We start from the raw sequence: 23361 nt of genomic DNA, 5'->3' as shown, positions 1-23361 counted from the left end.
AGCCAGAAGCCAGTGAAAATAAAAATCCCCAAACTCTCTATGAGCCATGCAGAAGCAGCCTCCTCGAATGATAAACAAGCTCAGCTGCAGGAAGATCTGCGGTCTGATATTCATTACTGCAAAACTTCCATTGGATGGACAGTTTGTCCTGATGAGTTAATTAAGTTTAAGAGTTCTCTGTGCTCTTAGAAGTATACCATTCCAGATTGGCTGAAAGCATGTTTACTTTGAGCATTCATCAGTAATTCTGGGTCAGCCACCTCACAGCTTGGTTTGCTTTGGTGCCAGCTGTGTGTGGCAGGAAAGTTAATTCGATGTCTCTTGTGGTGTTAAAAGGGGGAAAAGTCATGTGGAGGAACAGGACTCTTGCAGCGAGAAGAGACTGTGGAATTTCCAATTGTCCTCAGGACCGAAAAGTCATGAGCACACAACCTAGTCCATATGGGTCCAGGAGGAGCTCAGGGGGCTTTTTCCAAGGATAGCTTTTCATCTCTGCAAATGAATTTCCATTTCGATATTCTAAAAATATTTAAACAAATTATTTCACTTGTCCAAAGGCTCCTTTTTTTAAAAAAAATCAGATTTATTCTCTCTTGCAACTCTGCCTTTTTCCCAAATATTCCCTTACTGCAATGGCTTTGGTTAGCTGCATCTGGTCTGAAGTTCTAAGGCCCTAGGAAATAAGAACCACGTTTTTTGTTTTGTGTGTATGTGTGTTTTTCCCCAATCGATTGTTCTATTTGCTTCTGTTTCAAGTGTATTTGGTAAACCTCTCAATTAGATTTAGAGGAGAAATTATCTGGGGGTAGATGAAACAAGTGATAGTCTTTGTAAGCAGTTTTATTATTTTATTACTTTGTGATGGAGCATTTTTACTCAAGGCTTGAAATCTACCCCTTGGGCCACAGATCCACTTTTGTTTTTTTTTTTAATTTTTAATTTTAATTTTGGGTGATTAATTGGAGATAAAAGTCTCACAAACTTTACTGCTCAGGCTGGCTTTGAACCGCAATCCTCAGAGTAGCTAATCCTTCCTAACTAGGATTATAGGTATGAGCCCCTGGCACCCAGCAGTTAAAATTCTTTCTCTCTTAAATATGTCTGTATATTATGAAATTGTTTTGTTCTGGCTATCTAGAACATGAATTATGTTCTTGTGTTAGCTTTTCCTGTGTTAATTATGGTAATTGTTATACTTAATCTGGCCTGGTGGTTCTTTTCTTTATCTTAGTGTTCATGTACATGCCAGGGCATTTCTCTGCAGCTCTCTAGAGCTTAGGCTCTTCCTATAGTTCCTCTGTCTCCTGTTTTCTCTCCTCTAAGTTCTAGTTGTGTTGGCCTCTTCTAAGTGTGAACTCTGACTCTTCAGTTCACAATTGAATTATGTCTGGGCTCCTCTTCTGCACTGACGAGAACTGTGTCTAGCAATGAGATGGAACACCAAGGAATCAGCATGCTTGTTTTCCTTCCCTTAGCTACCTCTGCCATATATTTTCTGTCTCAACCATTGCTTTGTGGATTTTTATTCTTTTTCACTTACTAAGGTGATTCAGGTGAGAGGTTTGATATGGCTTCTCGTATTTCATCATTATCAGATAACCACAATTTATGTTATGATCTGAGTTTCCCAAAGCATCTCCCTGTCCCCAAATCTTTCATTTACTTGTCTTTCAGGGTACTTATATCCCATCATTACATAGCCATCAGTTTGAATGTTTTGGTATTTGAATATCCTATTAAAGGGAAAATGTGCCACATAGGAAAGGAAACATAATAGCATAAGCAGCTCACTAAATATCTGTGGGTCTTTTGAAGACATAGACAGACATTTGTATAGAATTATGAGTCTGTATACCTGTGTACAGTGTTGGATTCACCACAAATAAATGTGTACCCTTGGCCAATTCATTTAGCTTGTCTAGGCCCAGTTTTAGCATTTGTCAAATAATGGAGGTGAAAGAAATAATTATTTGGCCTACAGCCAAGAATGAAAGTTCTGTGCAAATCTCAGAAAGTATAGAATGCTGGGATTAGAGGCAGTGGAGGAGTTGAGAGAAGGAATAAGGAGACTTCCTCCAAAGTTATCTGAGGCTAGTATATTAATTTTCTAGGTCTGCCACAACAAAACAACTATACACACCAAAAGTGTATTTATAACCTCAGAAAATGTATTCCTTATGGTTCTAGAGGCTAAAAGTTCAAGATCAAGTTGTCGCTAGATTGGTTTCTTTTGAAGACTCTCCTCTTGTGTCTGTAGATCTCCAGTTGCAACTATTTTCTTGCAGATTGTGCAAGTTCTTTTCTAGGGTTGAATAGAACTCCACAGTATGTGTGTGTGTGTGTGTGTGTGTGTGTGTGTGTGTGTGTACACACACATTTTTCCTTATCCATTTACCAAGGCTGATCTCATAACTTAGATACTGTGACAAGTGCTGTAATCAACATGATTGTGATCTCTACCATGTGCTGACTTTGGTTCCTTTAGGTGTGGAATCACGACTGTATGATACCTGGCAGTTCAGTTTTTAAGTTTTTTTTTTTTTTTTAGGACCTGCTATATGTATTTCCATTGGTGCTAATGTATATTCCTACCACCAGTGTATAGGGTTCCTTCATTGCCTCTCATCCCCACATCCTTGCTACCATTTGTTTTTATTTTCTCATTGATGGCCATTCTGATCAGGATGAGATGGAATCCCAATGTAGTTTCATAGTTCTGATAGTTATAGCTATAATACATTTTTCATGTCCTAATTGGCTGTTTCTTTGTTTGGTAATTGTCTTTTCAGTTCATTTGCCACTTATTTATGGATTACTAGCTCTTTTGGTGTTTAAGTTTTTGAGTTCTCTATGTATTCTGGAGGAATGGCTGGCAAATATTTTTCCCCTCCTTCTGTAGGTTGTCTTGGTACCTTATTGTTTCATTTGAGGTACAAAAGCCTTTTAATTTGATGTGACCCTGTTTGCCAATTTTTACTCTTTTCCAGAAGGTTATTGTCTATGCCTGTATCTAGAAGTCTTTGCCCTGTATTCTCCTTTAGTAGTTTCAAAGTTTTCAGTAGTATATTGATTCATTTTGATTTCATTTTGTGGAGTAGGAATCTAATTCTAATCTTCTATATGTTTTCCTTGCACCATTCGTTAAAGAGGCTGTCTTTTCTCAGTTATATAATATATATTTTTGAACCTTTGTCAAGAATCAGATGCCTGTACCTATGTGGATTTATTTCTAGGTCTTCTATTCCACATCATTGAGTTGCATGTCTGACTTTATGCAAGTACCAGCCTGCTTTTGTGACTGTAGCCCTGTACTATAATTAGAAGTCAGGTTTTCAAACATCTCTAGCACTGGTCTTTTTTGCTCAGGATTGCTTTGACTTTTCTGGTTTTTGTGTATTTCCAAATGATTTTTAGGATTTTTCTATTTTTTTTAAAATAAAGATTATCATTTAAAATTTGACAAAGGTTACATTGAAGCTTCAGACTGACTTTTCACATGATCAATTCTGTCATCCATGATCATGAGAGGACTTTCTACCTTCTAGTGTCTTCCTCAATTTCTTTGTTTAGTGTTTTGTCATTTTCCTTGTTGAGATCTTTTACCTCCTTCCTTGGGTTTATTCAGAGGCATTATATATTTACATATGTTAGATCTAGAATATAAACATGTATGAAAACACACACAGGGCCATATGTGTATATATGCAATCAAACGGAATATGGTATATTCATGGGTGTATTCCCATGATGTGACTTCTTCTAACAGTGGACAGTTTAACAGAATGAGTACCAGGAAGCTGAAACATGTTTTTTCCCAGGGACTTGAAGGGAGGGGAAAACAAATGGAGAGAGGAATGGTTGGCAAATACAGTCCTAATACTCAGTGTATGTATGTGAAAATGGAGCTAGGTAACTTGAGGGGACAGGTGGGATTGGAGTAAATGGGAAAGAGCATGATGGAAAAATAACACTGATCAAGATGCATTGTACTCATACATTGATATGTTGAATTGATTCCCCTTTGTATAACTACTTAAAGATAACAAAATAAATTGAATAAAATGAAATGCCTTTGAGATATTGATTCTTTGTGTTCTTTTAGTCTTCATTTCATTGATTTCTAGTCATGATCTTTATTTGTTTTTGTTTGCTAATTATGGGTATCTCTTGTTCTTGTTTTTCTAAGACTTTGAGGCACATGACTAGATTATTTAAGAGTGCTGTAGTTTTTAAATAGAACACACATAGCCCCAAGCTTTTCTTTTAAAACTACTTTGCTCTCTCTCAAGGGATCAGGTAAGTTATGTTTCCATTTTATTTTTATTTTAGTAAACTAAAAAAAACAAAACCTCCTTATTGATTCCTTCAGTGACCCAGGAATCATTCAAAAGTGTATTGTTCATTCTCCATGTGTTTGAACAGTTTCTGTAAGTTCTCTTGAAACTGATTGGTAGTTTCATTATGAACTGACAAGACACAAAAATTCAATCTATCTTTTTTGGGCTTGATAAGACTTGCTTTCTCGCCCTAAGTCTGACCTATTTTGGAGAAAGCTGTGGGCTGTTGATAAGTATTGGTATTCCACAGCTGTTGGAAGGAATATTCTGCATATGTTTTCTGGGTCCAGTTGGTAATGTGGTACAGTTTTAACTCTGAGGTATGCTCATTGATTTTGGGGTGAGGGTGGGGTCTAGGTAATCTATTCGTCATTGATTTGGGGGTGGGGTCTAGGTAATGTATCTTTGATGAGTATGGGGTATTGAAGTCACACATTGTTACTGTATCTTAGGATCTCTGTCTACTTTCAGTAGTATTTGTTTTATGAACTGTCATACATTAACATTTGGTGCATATCAATCTTATATCTTCTTAATGGAACATTCACATTGTTAGCATGTAGTGAATTTCTTTATCTCTTTGGACTAATTTTGTCTTGAACTCACTTTGTTAGATATAAATATAGCTTGGCTTCCGCTGGCTTGCCATCTCATTTTGTATCCTTTTACTTTCAGTCTGTGTGTTTCTTTTCCAGAGAGGCATGTTTCTTGCAATTAACAAACAAACAAACTCATTCAGTCTGCATCTTTTATTCTTTGTAATTTTGAGCACTGTTTTTCCCTTCTTTCTTATTCATCTTAAGAATTTACTGGTTTTCTGATGTGAGTATGTTTGATTCATTCCTAATTATTACTTGTTCACCTATTCCTCTCATGAACTTTATCTTTTCCTGAGATCTCACATTATGACTGTCTTTTCTCCTCATCTGATTGTAAAATTACTTCAAAAATATTCTTTAATGTTGGCTCAGTGAGCATGAATGGATGTAGTTTGTGCTTATCTTGGAAGGTTTCTATTTTATCACTAATCACAAAGGATAACTTTGTTTCATATAGTAATTCTGACTAGCAGTTATTTGCCACCAGGGCTTGAAGTTATGTCACACCATATTTTTCTGAATAGTATGGTTTTGCTATGAGTTATGATGTATGTCTGATGACTATGACTTTGTCAATAAGTTAACATTTTTCTCTTACAGTTTTTATTATATTTATTGTTGATTACTGTTGTCTGGATGTAATAGTCTCTCAAATTTTTCTTCAATCCACAATATCCTTTGTCTGCTTTATTTAGCTTTTTTTTGTTGTTGTTGGTCATGGGACTTGAACTCTGGGCTTGGGTGCTGTCCCTCAGCTCTTCAGCTCAAGGTGAGTGCTCTAATGGTTTATTGGAGATAAGAGTCTCATAGACTTTCCTGCCTGGGCTAGCTTTGAACTGTGATCCTCAGATCTCAGACTCCTGAGTAGCTAGGATTACAGGTGTGAGCCACTGGTGCCCAGCTTATTTAGTTATTTTTTTTAATGGATGTATTCCTGTGTATTTTTTACCTCCCTTATTTTTTTTTTATTTCTAACATTTTTTAGAGGGACTCTTGAGCTGTGGCTCAAGGGGTAGAGTGCGCATAATAACGTTTAGGGACAGTGCCCAGACCCTGAGTTCAAGCCCCAGTACCAGCAAAGTAACAAAAAACAAAAACCTAGATTGGATCCTAACATTTTTTAGAATCTTAATTTCCTCGCTGAAATTCTAATCTATATTGATGACTTACTTGTTCAGTCTTGGATTGACTTCTTTATTTTATTTGTTTGAACTATTTTTTAGGTCATTGATCATTTTAAAGATTAGACCTTTGAGTCCTTTGTCCTGCATTTCCACCTCTTCATTTCTTTTGGATTTGGTTCTTGAGGACTTGTGAACTTTTAGGGAGTTATATTGCCTTGCTTTGTCACATTTCTTATGTTTCTATATGGTAATTTGTGCATCTGTTGTAATAATATTGTGCATACCTGTAATCCAAGTGCATGCCTGTAATCCAAGAACATAGCAGGCAGAGATGGGAGTATCACAGTTGAAAGAAGTCAGCCCAGGGAAAAAGTTATTGAGACTCTTATCTCAAACAACAAGCTGGGAATGATGGAATATGATGTAGTCCCATCTAAGTGCCAGACAATGGCAGGAGAATTGCGGTCCTCTGGGGTAGACCCTAAGATAGTGCATGAGATTCCAACTGAAAAATAAGTCAGAAAACTATGGCTGAAGTGGCAGACCGTTAGCCTAGGGCTCAAAAGGTCCTGAGTTCAAACCCCAGTGCTGCAAAAATAAAATAATACAAACCAGATACTTAAGTGTAATAGAAAATAATTGAAAACAGCTATACACCCAATGAGGTTAGAAAAAAAAGAACCAGATTAAATCTAAAGGAATTAACAAGTTACAAATAGGAGAATAGTAAAGGATAAAAAAGAATCAGATAGGAAAGAGGAAAGTAATGGGTTGAAGATATGAGAAATAATGGCCAGGTGTGAGTGGCCTATAATCCTATAATCCTAGCTATTCAGGAAGCTGAGATCTGAGGATCATGGTTCAAGGCCATCCCAGGTAGAAAAGTCCCCATGAGACTTTTATCTCCACTTAACCTCTCAAAACCCAGAAGTAGAGTTGTGGCTTAAAGTGGTAGCACACTGGCCTTGAGTGAAAGAGCTCAGGGACAGCACCCAGGTCCAGAGTTCAAGCCCTTCAATTGAAAAAAAAAAATAATGGCAAAGGAGAACAAAATAAAATGTGTAGAGAGAAGGAAAAGCAAAACTCACCAATCGCTATTTCTTCCTTGCTGAAGTTTGTGGATCTCTTCCTACCAGTTATCTTTAACTGTGTACTTTAAAATTAGACCAGAAGTGGCCATTTGAAGCCTGAACCCAGTCTTGTCTTCCCTACTAGACTGAATTCCTATGCAGGAGCAGCGCCCAAACTTCCCCCACTAGCTGAACCCCAAGATGGGGTTAGATGCCTCCTTGCACCAGATGTGCTCTGCCTGTGAGTTTAGCATAGGGACATTCCTGAGCTGTGCTGCTTTCCACTAATCAGCTGTCTGTTTCTACAGTTTGACTGTAGAAATCAGTCAAACTCAAGTAGTGTGTGCTGGCTTGGAATGATCCCGGCACTGATTTATCCTGTGCACTGTGGCCTTCCAGTTCTCTGTCTCACACTCCTACTCATATCCACAACAGCTGGCCTCTCTCTTCTCAGAGTTCTGGCTGAAGCTCTGCCGATGTTTTCCCTCTTGGCTTCCCTCTGGTGTGGCTTGAAGCTCACACTTCCCACCCAAGTAGATTTGTGTCTGTGTATCTGAGTCCAAGTCACAACTAGATTCTTAGGATGGTCTCTCACTTAGCCAGTGGAAGAGTAGCAGTATTTGGGGTTTGCAGATGTAAAAAAAAAAAAAAAAAAGCAGGGTATTTTGTTCTCTCCACAGACAAGAGGAGAGGTTGTAATTCCCTTCTTAAGGTGAGCAAGCTAGAAATGAGCAATGACCCATTCTCTGGCATGTGTTTGCTAGATGGTATACAGATCTCCCATTTTAAAGTTTACTCTTACAGAGTGCCAGCTTGTGTGCCCATGCTTCGTGAGACTTGTCTTTTTCTCCTTTATCTTCCAGCTTTTACTGGAGAGAGAAGTCTGCTCCTTCCCTACCATTTTGCTCTAGGTTTGAGATCTATTGTTTCTTTTGTCTCCCAAGATCAGTGTTTCTGGATTCATCTGTCTGTTGCTTACTGTCCTTCCTCCCATCTTTTCGTGCCCCTCAGCTCTCTCTGAAGTCATGCACCTGGTGTTTTGGTTTGGATCTGTTGGAGATGTAGGAAAAGTGTTCAGGATCTGTAATTCATCACCTTCTTCTGTGCCCTAAGTCAGACATCTTCATTGCTATGACAAATGCCTCTCAGACACACTTTAAAGGAAGGCAGATTTATTTTGTTTTATGGCTTGGAAAGTTTTGTTCCATTGTCAATTGGCTCTGTTGCTTGGGGCCTTAGGCAGAGTACCATGGTGCTGAGAGTGTAATTGAACAGTTGCATACCTCATGGTGGCTGGCAAGTAAAGAGAATCAAGGGGGCATAAGATGCATCAACTTCTACTAAACCTGACCTCCTACACTGCCCCACCTCCTACTAACACTACCAGATTATGAATCTATCCAAGGATTAATCCATTGATCAAGTCAGAACTTTGAAGATCTAGTCACTTCCCCCAAACCCATCAACTGGTACACAGGCCCCTAAAAATGAGCCCGTAGGAGAGACATTTAATACCCAACCTATAATATTTAGCTCCTAGTCTCCCAATATTTCATGCCCCTCTCATTACATAAAACGCATTTAGGGGCTGGGAAGGTGGCTCAGTGGTAGAGCGCTTATCTTGCATGTATGAGGCCCTGGGTTCGATTCCTCAGCACCACATAAGCAAAAAGAAAAAAGCCGCAAGTGGCGCTGTGGCTCAAGTGGTAGAGCGCTAGCTTTGAGCTGAAGAGCTGAGGGACAGCGCCCAGGCCCAGAGTTCAGGCCCCATGACCGGACCTCCCCCACCAAAAAAAATGCATTTAGTTCATCTGAAACATTTCCTATAGTCTTTAACATCTAGTTAATGAGATCCTATCTGATACTTGCTATTTCTCTAAAGTTCAAAGGTTATTTTTTCCGAGACTCAAGACAAACTCTTCGCTATGGGTCTCGTAGAATTAAAATGAGTAACATCCTTCCAAACACAATGGCACAAAATAAACATTCCCATTCCAAAAGGAAGGAATGAGGGTACAGAAAGAGGGAGTGGGACTAAGTAAAGACCAGACCCCAATAGGGGCAACATTAAATTCTATAGTACCATGTTTCTGAACATGATGGTGGTGTGATTGAGATCCGAGGGAGGGCCTTGGACATCCCTATCTCTAGGGCCTTGACATTTGCCTGCCACATGGCCCCTCTCTTGGGCTGACTGGGCTCGTTGTCTGTAACTTCTCTTAGCGTAACTGTTCTATGCTCCCTGGCATTTCCAACTTCTTGGGGACTCCACTGTATCTTGAGTCTAACTTCCCCAGCTTATTCTTGTTGCTTGCAGGAAAATGGCTGGAACTGGAGATCGTCATGCTAAGTGAAGTAACTCTCACCTGGATAAATGTCACATGACTTCTCTCATTTGTAGAATGTGGGGAAAGGAAAGGAGACATGAACTAGAAGCGGACCACTAGGGTGGTGGAAAGTAATAGGGTGAGGATGGATAGGGCCCAAGCCAGGGTAATTAAGGGGATGATTATGATAAAGGACATTCTATCCATGTAGGGAAATGCCATAATCAAGTTCCTTACCCTGTATAATTAACTTATACTAATTAAAAAACTGAAAATATTTGCATCAGTATATGTTCTCAGTAAAATTAAAAAAAAAACCCAAAAGACTATTACTCCTTGGGCCTGTGATGAATGGGATCAGGTTAATTCTTGAATGTCTTAAAGCATCTTTTCAGCTTGTCCCTGAAGCACAGAACTTAACTTCTTTTTAATGGTTCTAATCTCTTCAGAAGACACCTTTTCATTGGCCTCAACTTTATTTGTACTTGGAGGAAGCAAATGGCAAGCTTTTCAAACCTTTCCAACGGTGTCCTAACTCCTACATTGTACTACTTTCTCATAATGAATTCATAAGGGATACATTCCATTTGTTCAGTCAGAACTCTAAGATAAATCGCTTCCTCAAAGTCTGTCAACTGGTATCCAAACCTTGAATGTCTGAACCTTCTGAGGGTATCTCAGATTCAAATCATAACAGCCTTTAACTTTTGTGGTCCCCTCCCTTGGTTAAGTACTTCATGGTTTTCTTTCTGTATTAAGAAAAAAGGAACTGTTTTGATTTTTCCCTGCACCTAATCTCTTCTGGAATCTTCTTTTCTACCACTGCTGTGCCTCACAGCACAAGGGCTCTTCCGACCCCTTTTTTGAATTATTATGAGAAGTTCATGGGCTACTTTGCTCACTAACTCTCCTAATATGTTTCTTATTCTATTACCAGTTATTATAGTGAATCACCTTCTGTATACTGCTTTTCTGATTCACCTTGGACATCTTTTCAGAGATGAGAGGATAAAGTTCATGTCTTAACTTTGCTTCCAGTCTCTCCTCCCATTTTGCTTCCCACTAATCTGACTCTACCTGTAGTTAATCTAAGAATGATGCTAGTGGAAAAGAAAGTATATCAAACAGGAAGCAGACTTATCAAAGGCTTGAAAATATGTAATAATCTTGGCTTCTCCAGTAGATAGACATCTATATTTTGAGGCAAAAATATCATCTCTGTTTATGACATATCCCCCTTCTCAATTGTAATTAGAAATGACTTCTTTTATGTTTAGTAATTTCTGTTTTCACCTAGTAGCCTATGAATTCCATAGGGAGGGACCAATATTTATCCAGCTCTGTATTGTTTTAGTGTCCTGCATAGTGTGTTGAGTACATTGTAGGAGCTGAAGTGTTTGAATTCATCACCAGCATCTGTATCTAATATTCTTTCCTTGAAAGCCTGGTGCTTTCCAAGCTAGCTCTGTAGGTCCCCTGAGGCTGCCACTAGGAGGCTCCAAAACCATCCACATGAGGAAATTTGATTTGCCTCCAGGTTAGGCAAGGAACTGATAATGCTTCACCAAATCTTATCAAAAGTTCAGAGGTCTAACCCTGTGTTTAAGTTTTTAGAACAGTCTTTAATGTTCTGGTTGACTATAACATAGTTATAAACTTTTCTGGAAAATTTATACCTAAATGATGATAAAATATGAACCTTGTATTCCATGCCAGGGAGTAAGTCTTGAAGAAACTTGAAGACGTTTTCCATCCCCACCCCCCAAACCCCAACATAAAGAAAGGCAAGAACTACTGACTCCATGATCCAGGGCCCAACTATTTCTTGTCTTCTTTATAAGAAAAGAATGTATCAAGAGTAATTGTTGCCTTTTTGCTTTGCCTATCACTTCTAAAGAATTTTAATAGATTCCACTAGAATTTACTATAGCCAAGATTATTACTGATTTTTGACCAAATATAGGCTTGCCTTTAATTGGCGTTCATGACTATTGCTTCAGTGAAGCAAATTCTAAATCATTTCTTAGAGGATACATGTTCTCTTTCCATTTTTGTTATTATCAATTGGTTGTAAAAGGTAATTTCATTTTGACAGATCATTGTCTCTCTAGGGTGCCCTAAAAGGATTTACTGTTTGGAAGAGAGGAATGGAAGGGGAATAAGCAGAACTAACTTCATGCAACTATGTCTTGGTTTTCCCATATTTAAATTTACAGTTTTCATGGAGGAGTTAATCTTCTTTGAGGATTTCTCCAGATTACAACAGTCACTTGTTTTTGGCTATATTCAGAATAATTAAATCTTAGAACAGGAAGAATTTTAGTGTGTAGCCTAGTCTTCTACTCAAGGTGTGAGTTCACTAAATAGGGTTTAAAATAGCACTGGATTCACTGAGTAAACCAATATATCTGAACCCAATCTTTAAGCACTAGTGCTTTGCTCTCAGCTTTATATATCAAGGTTGACAGTTATTTATGATTAGTCTCAGTACTTTTGTTTAGCACTTTTGTGGCGAACTCATCAGACCAAGTGAAATATCTTTGTGGATTAAATGTCAAAGATTGCAGATGAGAGAAATGAGATAGATAGGATATATTCTGATTTTTTAATTTTATTTTGCTTAGAATAGTATTAGATTGAGCTCTGCAGGGACTTTAGTTTGAAAATAGACTTCAAGTTGATTGGTTATGAGTCCTGGTATACAGATGAAAAATTAGGGCTGTGGTCAATACTGTAGGAAAGCCTTAGAAATATTTAGCAGATGAATGATTTTTGCTTATTAGCTGTGGGAAGGTTTTGCTGTTGGGTTCAGCTTCCAACCCAACTGTATCACATGTTTTCATGAACATTCTTGAGATGAAACTGTGATGTCTTCATCTGGGAATGATGCAAAACTAGACAAATAATGCACACCACAGAGGAGGTCGCTGGAGCACAGACTTGAATATTCATGGACATCTGCCAAGTATCCATATATATATATATATATATATATATATATGCATACATTTAGTAGAAGTGGATAAAATACTGTTGAAGCAGATTCTGCCAGAGTGTCATTTGTTTTGCTGGATGATGTAATGGGAAGAGCACCAACAGTTGGGAGACCTAGGTTCTAATCTTTACATGGTACAAAATCATTATAACTTCTAGCACATCTCTTCATGTCTGGCATCAGTTTCTTTATATGAGAAATTCAAGAGTATTTGTATCTCTATTTGTTCTTCTACAGTAGGAGTCAGCATAGTATAACTTGTAGACTAAACTTTGTCACCATCTGATTTGATAAAGTTTTGTTGGAACACATCCATACCCACTCACTTACATGTCATTGATAGCTACTTTGCATTACAATAGCAGAGTTGGATAGTTGCAAGAGATTGTGTCCTACAAGATCTAAAGCGTTTAACTTTCTGGCTTTTTGTAGGCACCTTCCCCTGCCCCCCCCCCCCATCAAAAAAAAAACAAACTACCAACCCCTTCTCTAGAGAACAGTTGAGAAAACTGGGGAGTTACAACCATTGAGATGAGGGATGCTGCAGGTATGGGGTTGGTAAGGGATGAAGAATGTCAGAAATGTGTTGCCTGGAATTCCCATAGATCCTTTATAAGGATTCCTTCTTTTTGATTCTAAGCAGAGCCACTTTTGAAAGCTAAACCACTAAGGCAACATTCTCCCAAGTTGAAAGGGTTAGGCATTTCTTTAAAAAAAAAAAACCTAAAAACTTTAGAAATGTTATTTATCTAGAAACTTAATCATTTATTACATTTAATGGTGAAATGTTATAAGCATTCTCTTTAGAATCAGGAAAGTCAGTGAAGCTCACCTTTGTTTTGGATATCATAACCAACATGACAAGGCCATCAACTGTGAGGCATCTGGAAGCTAATAGAAGTAGGCTGCCCAAGGGTCTGTGGATGCTTGCAGAGGATATGAGACTTTTATGTTAGAGAAAAAGGATTTTATTTTTCACAATAAGAGCAGCGGCTAAAGTATCAGCAGTTGTTTTGTAGTAGTTTCCTGAGTTTCCATAGTGTGGCAAGAAGAGGACATGGCAATTGTCACAGTCCACAAATCAGGTTATTTATAACAACAGAAATTTGTTGGCTCACAGATTTGGAGGTTGGGAAGTCCAAGATCAAACTGCCAGCATCTGGGAAGAACAGTGTGTGTGTGTGTGTGTGTGTGTGTGTGTGTGTGTGTGTGTGTGTGTGTGTGTGTGTGTGTGTGTGTGTGTGTGTGTGTGTGTGTGTGTGTGTGTGTGTGTGTGTGTGTGTGTGTGTGTGTGTGTGTGTGTGTGTGTGTGTGTGTGTGTGTGTGAGAGAGAGAGAGAGAGAGAGAGAGAGAGAGAGAGAGAGTGAGATAAATGGTGGAAGTGATCCCTTGGTGAAGGGCAAAGAGAGGGCTAGAGAGAAATAGAGAATAAGAGGGAGCATTATGGCATTACTCAATTTATGAGGGTGGAACACATATATATATTTACATACCTTTTTTTTTTTTTTTTGCTACCAGTACTAGAGCTTGAACTCAGGGCCTGGGCATTGTCCCTGAGCTTTTTGCTCAACGCTAGCACTCAACCACTTGAGTTACAACTCCACTTCCAGCTTTTTAGTGCTTTCTTGGAGATTAAGTGTCTCATGAACATTCCTATCCCCAGCGGCTTCAATACATGATCCTTAGATCTCAGTTTCCTTACTAGCTAGGATTATAGGCATGAGCTTACCAGTGCCCAGCCACCTAAATAACTTTTAAAAGCTCACCTCCCCATACCATCACAATAACAGCTAAGTTTTACATGAATTTTGGAGGGGGATGATATTCAGATCATAGCAGCATTACATGCTACAGTGGATTGTATTACCAGAGGAGAATTCTAGTTTAGGAAATCTGATTCTTTCATAATGGGTACTCAACAGATCTGCCCTTTGAGGAAAGTATGGTTATCTTTATTATATTGGACAGTAAGCATGTTTGCGTTGGGGCCCTAGGGGAAGAATGTCTGTCTCCATAATGAAGACTGTCTTTCAAAACTGTTCACTGTACAGATATACAGATTATAAATATAAAAGATTATCCGGAAGAACAGTAGTATTTCTGACTGTAAGATGAGAATTCCATGTCTCCTCAGAAATAAGCAAAGCAAAGCAAAATATATAAGAACAAAATATGTAAGAATTCTTTATATATATGTATATATACATACATATATACATACATATATACATATACATATATATATATATATAATTGAAAAAGAAGAAGCAAAAATTGTTGCTGGCAAGGAATGATGCAATTATTTCCTTCATGAATTCATGAACATCTAGAGGCAAGTTGCTAGAAATAATAGAAAAATTTACCAAAATTGTTGGGTTCAAGTATAGTGACCAAAACTAGGAACAGGAATTTAGCACATGTCATAATTATACCATTCATTAAAGTGACAAAAGCTGAAATACCTAAGAATAAATATAGCAAGTGCTGCACTAAGGTGTTTTTATTTCCCTACAGCACTGGGGTTTAAATTTATGGTCTAACACTTGCTATGCAGGTATCTTCTTCTTGAGTCATAAGCCTAGACAATTTTTTGCATTAGTTATTTTTCAGATAGGGTCTCAAGTTTTTTTTGGGGGGGGACTCTGGGGCCAACCTTGAACTGTGAGCCTCCAATTTATGCCTCCTGTGTAGCTAGGATTACAGATATGCACCTACACTCCCAGTTTCTTGTGAACCTTTTGCTTGGGCTAGTCTCAAATCACAATCTCAGCTTTTTGAGTGAGTGGGGTACACACATGCACCTGGGCTTATATTAAGGTTTAGAAACGTGTAAAACTTCATTGAAAAAGATATCTATGTGGAGACTCACTGTAAGACATGGATAGGAAGACCATGAATCTTAATGAGTGAACACTGGCATTTGAAATTTACAAAATGGATTCAGAACATTTCTGCCCCAAATTACAAAACAAAGATGAAAGAAATTGAATAAATGGAGAGAAATAAAATGAGTTCATGAATTAGAAAACTCAGCATTATTAAGACATTAATTCTTCCTGGTATGATCTATAGATTCAACTCAATTCCAGTTTAATTCATAAAAAGACTTTTCTATAAACTATGTCTCTCTGTCTCTGTCTCTCTTTCCCTCTCTTTCTTTCTAGATAGACAGACAGATATCTACATATACACACATATATCAGATATATACATGCATATGTGTGGGTGAACCAGAATAGGGAAAGCTTTTAGAAAAAGCAGAGGGGCTGGGAAGGTGGCTCAGTGGTAGAGCGCTTGCCTTGCATGCATGAGGCCCGGGTTCGATTCCTCAGCACCACATAAGCAAAAAGAAAAAAGCCAGAAGTGGAGCTGTGGCTCAAGTGGTAGAGTGCTAGCCTTGAGCTGAAGAGCTGAAGGACAGCACCCAGGCCCAGAGTTCAGGCCCCACGACTGGACCCCCCCCCAAAAAAAAAAAAAAAAAAGAAAGAAAAAACAGAATAACATTTAAATAAAGTCAGCAGGTGATTTATTTTTATTTATTTATTTATTTTGAGCTGGAATTTCATTATGTATTCTAGCCTGGCCTTCAAGCAAGACTTTTCTTGTCTAGTTCTCTGAGCCAGCAGTACACCTGACTGGAACCTGATTTCAGAGTGGTATGAAGCTATTGTAAACTAGGAAATATGGTAGTAATCAAAGGAAAAGAAAATGCTTCTGTGAAATACAATTAGGAATCAGAATTAGATCCACACAAATAATGTCAAATTGAGTTCTAACAAAGCTTATACAGTCACCTCAACGGAGAAAGCATAATCTTCAATAAATGATTCTGGAATGACTGAAAGTTTTTATGTGAAAAGATAAACTTTGGGCTGGGTACCTGTGGCTCACACCTGTAATCCTAGCTACTCACAAGGGTAAGATCTGAGGATCATGGTTTAAAGCCAGCCCAGGCAGGAAAGTCTGTGAGACTCTTATCTCCAATAAACCACAAGAAAACTGGAAGTGGCTCAAGTGGTAGAGCACTCGCCTTGAGCTGAAGAGCTGAGGGACAGTGCCAAGGCCCAGAGTTCAAGCTCCACGACTGAACAAAAAGCAAAAAAAGAAAAAAGATAAACTTTGGGATCTTCCTAGTGCACTTATACACAAACTAACCTAGAAATGATCAAATGTCTAAATGTAAATCATAAAACTTCTAAAACCTGTAGAAGGAAATGGTTGAGTAAAACTTGATTGTGTATTTTCACCATCTTTTTTTTTTTAATCCAATTTATCCTTTGATGTGTAACTGGCCTGATTATTTGTCCTAAATTAATAATTTGGCTGTTGTGAATAATGCCTCAATAAACACAGATATGAAGTACCTCTGTAGTAAAATGACTTTGCTTCTTTTAGATATACCCAGAAGTATTATGGCTGAATCACCTAGAAATTCTATTTTTATTTTTTTGTGGACTGTTCATACCTATTTCAACAGTGGCTATACTAATTTAGATTACCATTAGTAGAGTATAAGGGGTAGTCTATTTTTCCCTGCAGTTTTGCCAACATTTGTCATTTGTTTCCTTGATAATAGCCAGTATGATTATGGTGAGAATCTCAGTGTAGTTTTGATTTAAATTTCTTTGATTTTTTTTTTTTTTTTTTTAATGTCGGTCGTGGGGCCTGAACTCTGGGCCTGGGCGCTGTTCCTGAGCTCTTCAGCTCAAGGTGAACACTCAGATCTACCACTTGAGCCACAGAGTCACTTCCGGTTTTCTGGTGGTTAATTGGAGATAAGAATCTCACGGACTTTCTTGCCCCAGCTTTGAACCATGATCCTCAGATCTTAGCCTCTGAGTAGCTAGGATTACAGGTGTGAGCCACTGGTGGCTCTGTCACTTGAGCCACTGCACCACTTCTGGCTTTTTTTTTTTTTTGCTTATATGGTGCTGAGGAATTGAACTCGGGCCTCATGCATGCAAGGCAAGCGCTCTATTTCTTTGATATTTACCCTTGATTATGATTATGCGCTGCATTAAATTTATTGATTTGCATACATTACACGGTTCTTGCACCTGTGGAATAAAATTAACCTGGTCATGATCTTTGGATGTATTGTTGGATTTTTCTCTCAAAGATTTTATTGGGGATTTCTTTTGTGTTTATGATCATCAAGAAAATTAGTCCATCATTTTCTTCCTTTATTGTGTCTTTATTCGGGTTTCAAGGTGGCATTCTGGACTGGCTTTGAAACCATTATGTTCCTTTTGATTTCATGAGGGTCATTGATTAGCTCTTCTGTAAAGGGCTGCTAGATTTAGCAAGGAATCTATCCATTCCTGGAGTTTTTCTTTAGTAGATTACATATGTCTAGAAATTTATTTCATCTAGATTTTCAATTTACTAGAATATAAAAATTTCAAAATATCCTAGTGATCCTCTGGAGTTCAGTTGTTTCAGTTGTTATGTCTTATTTTTCATCTCTAATTTTAATGACTTGGTTTTCTCTTTCTTCTATTAGTTTGGCTACTCAGGATTTAACAACCTTATTTATCTTTGGAAAGAATCAGCTCTGTTTTATTGACTCTTTTGTATCTTTTTTTAAAATGCTATTTCATTACTTTCAGCTATGAACTTTTTCCTTCAGTTTTGAATTTGACTTGTTCTTGTTTATTTAAAACTTTGTGGTGCATCATTAGGTTGTTTTTCTTTAAGATCATTTTTACTTTTTTAAAATGTGGATGTTCCTAGCTATATACTTTTTTCTTAGAAATACCTTTGCTGTACTGTGCAGAATCTATTCTGTTGTGTTTACATTTTCATGTGACTCTAGGAATTAAAACCTTTTTCCCCTTTATTTTTCCAATTACCCACTCATACAAAAGTATATGGTTCAATCCCTATGTGTTTGTATAGCTCCTCTTGATGTTGATTTCTAGTTTTATCCCACTATGATCTAATAGTATAGAGACAATGTCAACATTTTTATCATTGTCTTGTTTTATGGACTAACATAAAATCTGGTTAAGTTTAATGCTGTATTCATTAGTTGCTATTTTTTTGTGGGTGATCTACAGAGAGTAACAGGGGAATGGGAGTCACTCATTATTATTATCGGGGCATATCTGTCCTTTTATGTCCATAGTTTTTATTTCAAAATGAAATCAATTATACCATCTTTTGATTTGTATATATGTTCAGTCACTATATCTTGATGAATAGTTCTGTTTATGGAGTGAACATCCTTTCTAGATTCTAATTTTGGTTTGTTTTGTTGTATATGAGTATAATCACTCTGGAAGCATTCAGATTTCATTTATGTGGAAGTCATTTTTATCCTTTTATTTCAGTCAGTATGTCTTTGCTTGTGTTTTCAGTGAGGAAAGAGTTGTATCGTGTGTGTGTGTGTGTGTGTGTGTGTGTGTTAAAGCCAATCAGCCAACTTATGTCTTTTAATTAGAGAATTAATACCCTTGACATTTAGTGTTATTTTTTTATTTTTATTTTATTTTTTTTGAGTCAGTCATGGAGCCTGAACTCTGGGCCTGGGCATTGTCCCTCAGCTCTTTAGCTCAAGGCCAGTGCTCTGCTACTTGAACCACAACGCCACTTCTGGCTTTTAAAAAAATTTTATTTCTTATGTGGTGCTGAGGAATTGAACCCAGGGCCTTATGCATGCAAGGCAAGCACTCTACCACTGAGCCACCTTCCCAGCTCCTGATATTTAGTGTTATTAACAAGAAGCAGGTGCCAATTCTTGTCATTTTGTTGTTTTACCTTAGCTTATTTGGGATAATCTATATTCCTGCCTCTCTTTTATTTGTCTTAGATATTTGATGATTTGCTGAATTGTTAATACTTCATTCTTCCCTAATTCATTTTGCTTGTTTACTCTCCTGGTGAGATTTACTCCTTTCCTCCTCCTTATCATTGTGCTTTTCTCTCTTCTTCTCTGTTTAGGGTTCCTTCGTGCCACATTCCACATTTTCTTTTTGGTGTGACTGTATATAACTTATTTAGCTGACTGTTTTCTATCGATACACTTAATGTAGACATTAGTTTTTCCCTCCTAAATCATAGACTTCAATGGTGTCAGAACAGTTATTTATTTTTGTTGCTCTTTTGTCTAAAATTATTTTGCTAACTATGCAAGACCTGAACGTTCTATAGAAGTATAAAAAAGCAGCTTGCTACCAGTGTGAAAGTAAGTAGGGAAGCGGCAGACTGCAAAGTGTTTGTACACTGTACCTCTTCTTGCTCGCTTCAGTGATTCACAAAGTCTTCCCATACTGAAAGAACAAAGCCCTTTCTCCAGTAGTATATGAACAAGAGCAGGAGAAACCCTGATTGGGTAACTCTCAGAGTAGCAGCCCTCCCTTGGACATGAAAGATCTGGATAGGAGGTAAACTTGAAAACAGGCCAAATATCCACATACACATCTGAAGCTAGCCAGGTTCTCAGGCAGGAGGTAGAGGAAATAACCTTCATAGTCCCTAGTATTCAAAGTTATATTATTTTTCTCTATGGAAAATGGCAAAAATAGTTAAGAAAATACCCTTAAGAGGTAAATAAGTCCTGTAGAGATTACGCTAAGTCAGAGAATGTATGAGTTGAACACTTAATGATGAGAGAGAGAGAAAGAGAAAAGAGAGAAGGGGAGGGGCAAAGAGAGAGCACGTAAAAAAAAAAGAAATCTCCAAAGAAGTTGGAGGTAAACAGGAACTAACAAGATGTACCACAGAGTTGGGGATCCCTCATTTCTGTGTCTATTTAGTTTGGTGAAAGTGTTGGTAGTATATATTATTATTTTGGGATCAAATGACACTTTTATGTGTATATGTTTCTTAGACTGTTTTTGCTCTCTACTCTTTCCTTTTTTTTGTAGATATTGTTCGAAGTGATGTTGCCCTGGATAAACAGAAAGGCTGTAAAATTGCACAACATCCTGATATTATGCTAGAACTTCAAAGAGAGAAGGCAGCACAGATGCATCTGGTTCTTCTAAAGGAGCAATTTTCCAACACATACAGCAATCTCATATTAACAGGTAAGGCTACTGGAGTCGGCTAGGTTCTTTCAGCATTATATCTTGATGAATGCTCTCAATCAGCACGTTGGGATTGGGGAATCCTTGTGTGGGATCCAGATAAATCCACATTTGTATTTCTCCACCCAACTCTATCATACCTTTAATTATGATTACACTCATCTTTCCTGTAACAAATATTTCCTGTAGTTTGCAGATGTATTTTTGGTTGGAAGTTATGGGCGATTGATTCAGCATGTGTTTTCTCAAAGACAGACCCAATGAAAACCTAATGAATTCTTGTAAAACTATGACTTTCTAGACATGTGCCAGTAGATTTGAGAGGATTACTAAATTTGGTATCTTTTCAGAAGCGGCGATTTTCCTCTTTCTGTGTATGCCCTTTCTATGAACCCAGTGAATATAAAGATGAAATGTAAAATAGATAATGATCTTCAGGCAGAGCTGATAATGTTCTATTCCTGATGATGTCTGAAAATATCCTGGGAATTTGATTTTCTTTTTAGGAGCAAATAGGCCATGAGACTGTGCTCTTCTCCCTTCTACCCCTGCTTCTGGAAGGAAAGTAAGTGGTGTGTCAGATAAAGAAAGAGAAACAACTTATTTTTTTTGCAGGGCTACCTGCAAATTTTCCTAGTGAACAGCCTGTGAGGTGCACAGGCTCTTTTGGTGAGGGTTTGGGAAAGATTCTAATCACAGGTTCTCATGTGAGAGTCACATGGGACTTGAAATAACCAAGAGGGGAGTGCAAATCACCTTCATTTTTTAACAAGATCATGCAAGCAGGTCTGCATCTTGCTCTGAATGTATTTTGTTGTTGTTGTTGGTGGTGGTGGGGCTTAAACTCACAGCCTCATTACTATCCTTGAGCTCTTCTGTTCAAGGCTAGCACTCTACCACTTTGAGCCACAGCACTACTTCCATTTTCTAGTGGTAAATTGGAGATAAGAATCTCAAGGACTTTCCTGCCTGGGCTGGCTTTGAACCATGATCTTTAGATCTCACCCTCCTGAGTACCTTAGGATTACAGGTGTGAGTCACTGGTGCCCAACTCTTAAGGCATTTTTAACAAGTCACAGTATGTTTTCTCTTATTTATGAATATGTAAAAAAAGAAGAAAAGATGGCATATCTAACAGGCAATGAACACCTCATACTTATTTTTGTGAACTCTAAGTTAGAAAAATTTTAACATTAAAAAAAATAGCCTTCCTCTGACATGTCACCAGGAATTGCTGAGTGGCAATGAGATTGATTTGCTTTTGAAAAGCTTGACTTTTCTAACTTTTCAGCTTGTACCTGGTAGAAAATCCAACAGTATGAGATGAAAGCCAGATTTAAAATGTGACTTTGTTGGGCAGAGAAGAGGATTAAGGACAGGCCTCTGCTTTTATTTTATTTTATTTTTCTCTCTGAGAGGGAATTAATGAGGGAAAACTTAAAAGTTATTTATGGCCAATGCATGAGTTTCCTTAACTTGGTTAGTGAAACAAAACTTAGTTTCATGTACATGTTTGGAAGACTGTATATTTTTCTCCAGGTTTTTTTTTTAAAGCCTATCTCAAATGTACACACACACACACACACACACACACACACACACACACACACACACACACACACACACACACACACACACACACACACACACACACGTCATTTTCCAATTCACTGTTTGGATATGAAATATTTTTATCCCATCCATATTCTAATATTTTTAGACTTGTATTAGAGAGGTCATAGCCTGTGTTCTTTAATGTTGCATATGAAGGGCTTAGGGTAATTCTAACCCTAAATTGTAAATCCAGATGATGGCCTGAAGGCATATTATCTTTGAAAACACAAGTGTTTCATTGAGTTCAATGGAATCTTTTCTAATTCTCAGTAACATAATCCCCCTGGATGTTTATTCACAGTTCAAACTGTTGGAATCAACATTGTCAACTTTTCCCCTGACAACTTGCTTACTTTCCACTAAACAAACTTACTCTAGAGAAGAGCCTCTTTCCTGCCCTTCCTTCTTCCAAGCTCCTTCAAAGAGTCCTCAGGCATTTTCCACATTTTTCATTCAGATGCCTGTGCAGCGGTGGTACCTTGCAGCAGACAGAACATTTGGTGTGCCCTAGTCTGTTTATATGAAAGTTCAAAAGGTTTTGGTTCCAGGTGTTGGATAGAGATGGAGTCATTTTAGTTTAGCACCGATGGTAAAAACTATTTTAATGTCCTTTAACTAAGTCTTTGATTTTACACAGTGTAGTTTTCTAATTGTTATGAAGTTTAATCCTTGATTTCTTGTATAAATCTTGAGAACATGGTCTCCAGACAGCTAAACATAATATTTAAACATAACTAAACTAGGTTTTGTAAATATTTCCCTTTTCAGTGATGAATGCATGTTGGTAAGGAGGGAGAGGTGGAAGGGGCAGAGATCTCTCAAACGAAGTGACTTTCTTTACCAACACAGTCAAAACGCCTACTCTAGGAATTCTGTTTGGTGATATACCACTTATTTTTGTATAACACTGGCATAATGTATGAAGTATTTGTGACAAAGGTATTCATCTTGTAATCTGATGAGAAAATGGGGCCACTAAAATCTCAGAAGGAGAGAGAACCTTTGCAAAGATTCTCCCACTCTTCCTAATTATTTGCAGTCTCATGCATATGGATGGACAGAAATGTATAAGAATTGTTTCCTGGTAAGTTAGTAGTATATATATTTTTAAGATGGGACATTCAAGATCCCAGTATGATAAAAGAATAAAAAGTCATGTGTTTGAAATGTCAGATGAGTATATTTTTCACCTCACAAACAAATTCTCATCTTCAGGTCAGCTGGTCAGATGATTAACTCTCGAGTTTCTGCTACTGACATTCCCT

At 37.6% G+C, this 23361-nt stretch overlaps 1 protein-coding gene across 1 annotated transcript in view; it reads left to right on the top strand.

Annotated features, from left to right (window-relative positions):
* Window positions 1–23361, top strand: part of LOC138826204 (inactive heparanase-2) — a 460635-nt gene that overhangs the window by 30460 nt on the left and 406814 nt on the right. The window contains exon 3 of the mRNA XM_070021377.1: window positions 20321–20482. Within this exon, the coding sequence (XP_069877478.1) occupies window positions 20321–20482 (162 nt within the window). The remainder of the gene's footprint in view (window positions 1–20320; window positions 20483–23361) is intronic.

The sequence above is a fragment of the Dipodomys merriami genome, unplaced genomic scaffold, assembly GCF_024711535.1.
Source record: "Dipodomys merriami isolate MVZ:Mamm:240054 unplaced genomic scaffold, mDipMer1.0.p SCAF_14, whole genome shotgun sequence".
NCBI classification, from domain to species: domain Eukaryota; kingdom Metazoa; phylum Chordata; class Mammalia; order Rodentia; family Heteromyidae; genus Dipodomys; species Dipodomys merriami.
The sequence above is the reverse complement of the archived record's forward strand: the minus strand, read 5'-3'. Positions and strand labels throughout refer to the sequence as shown.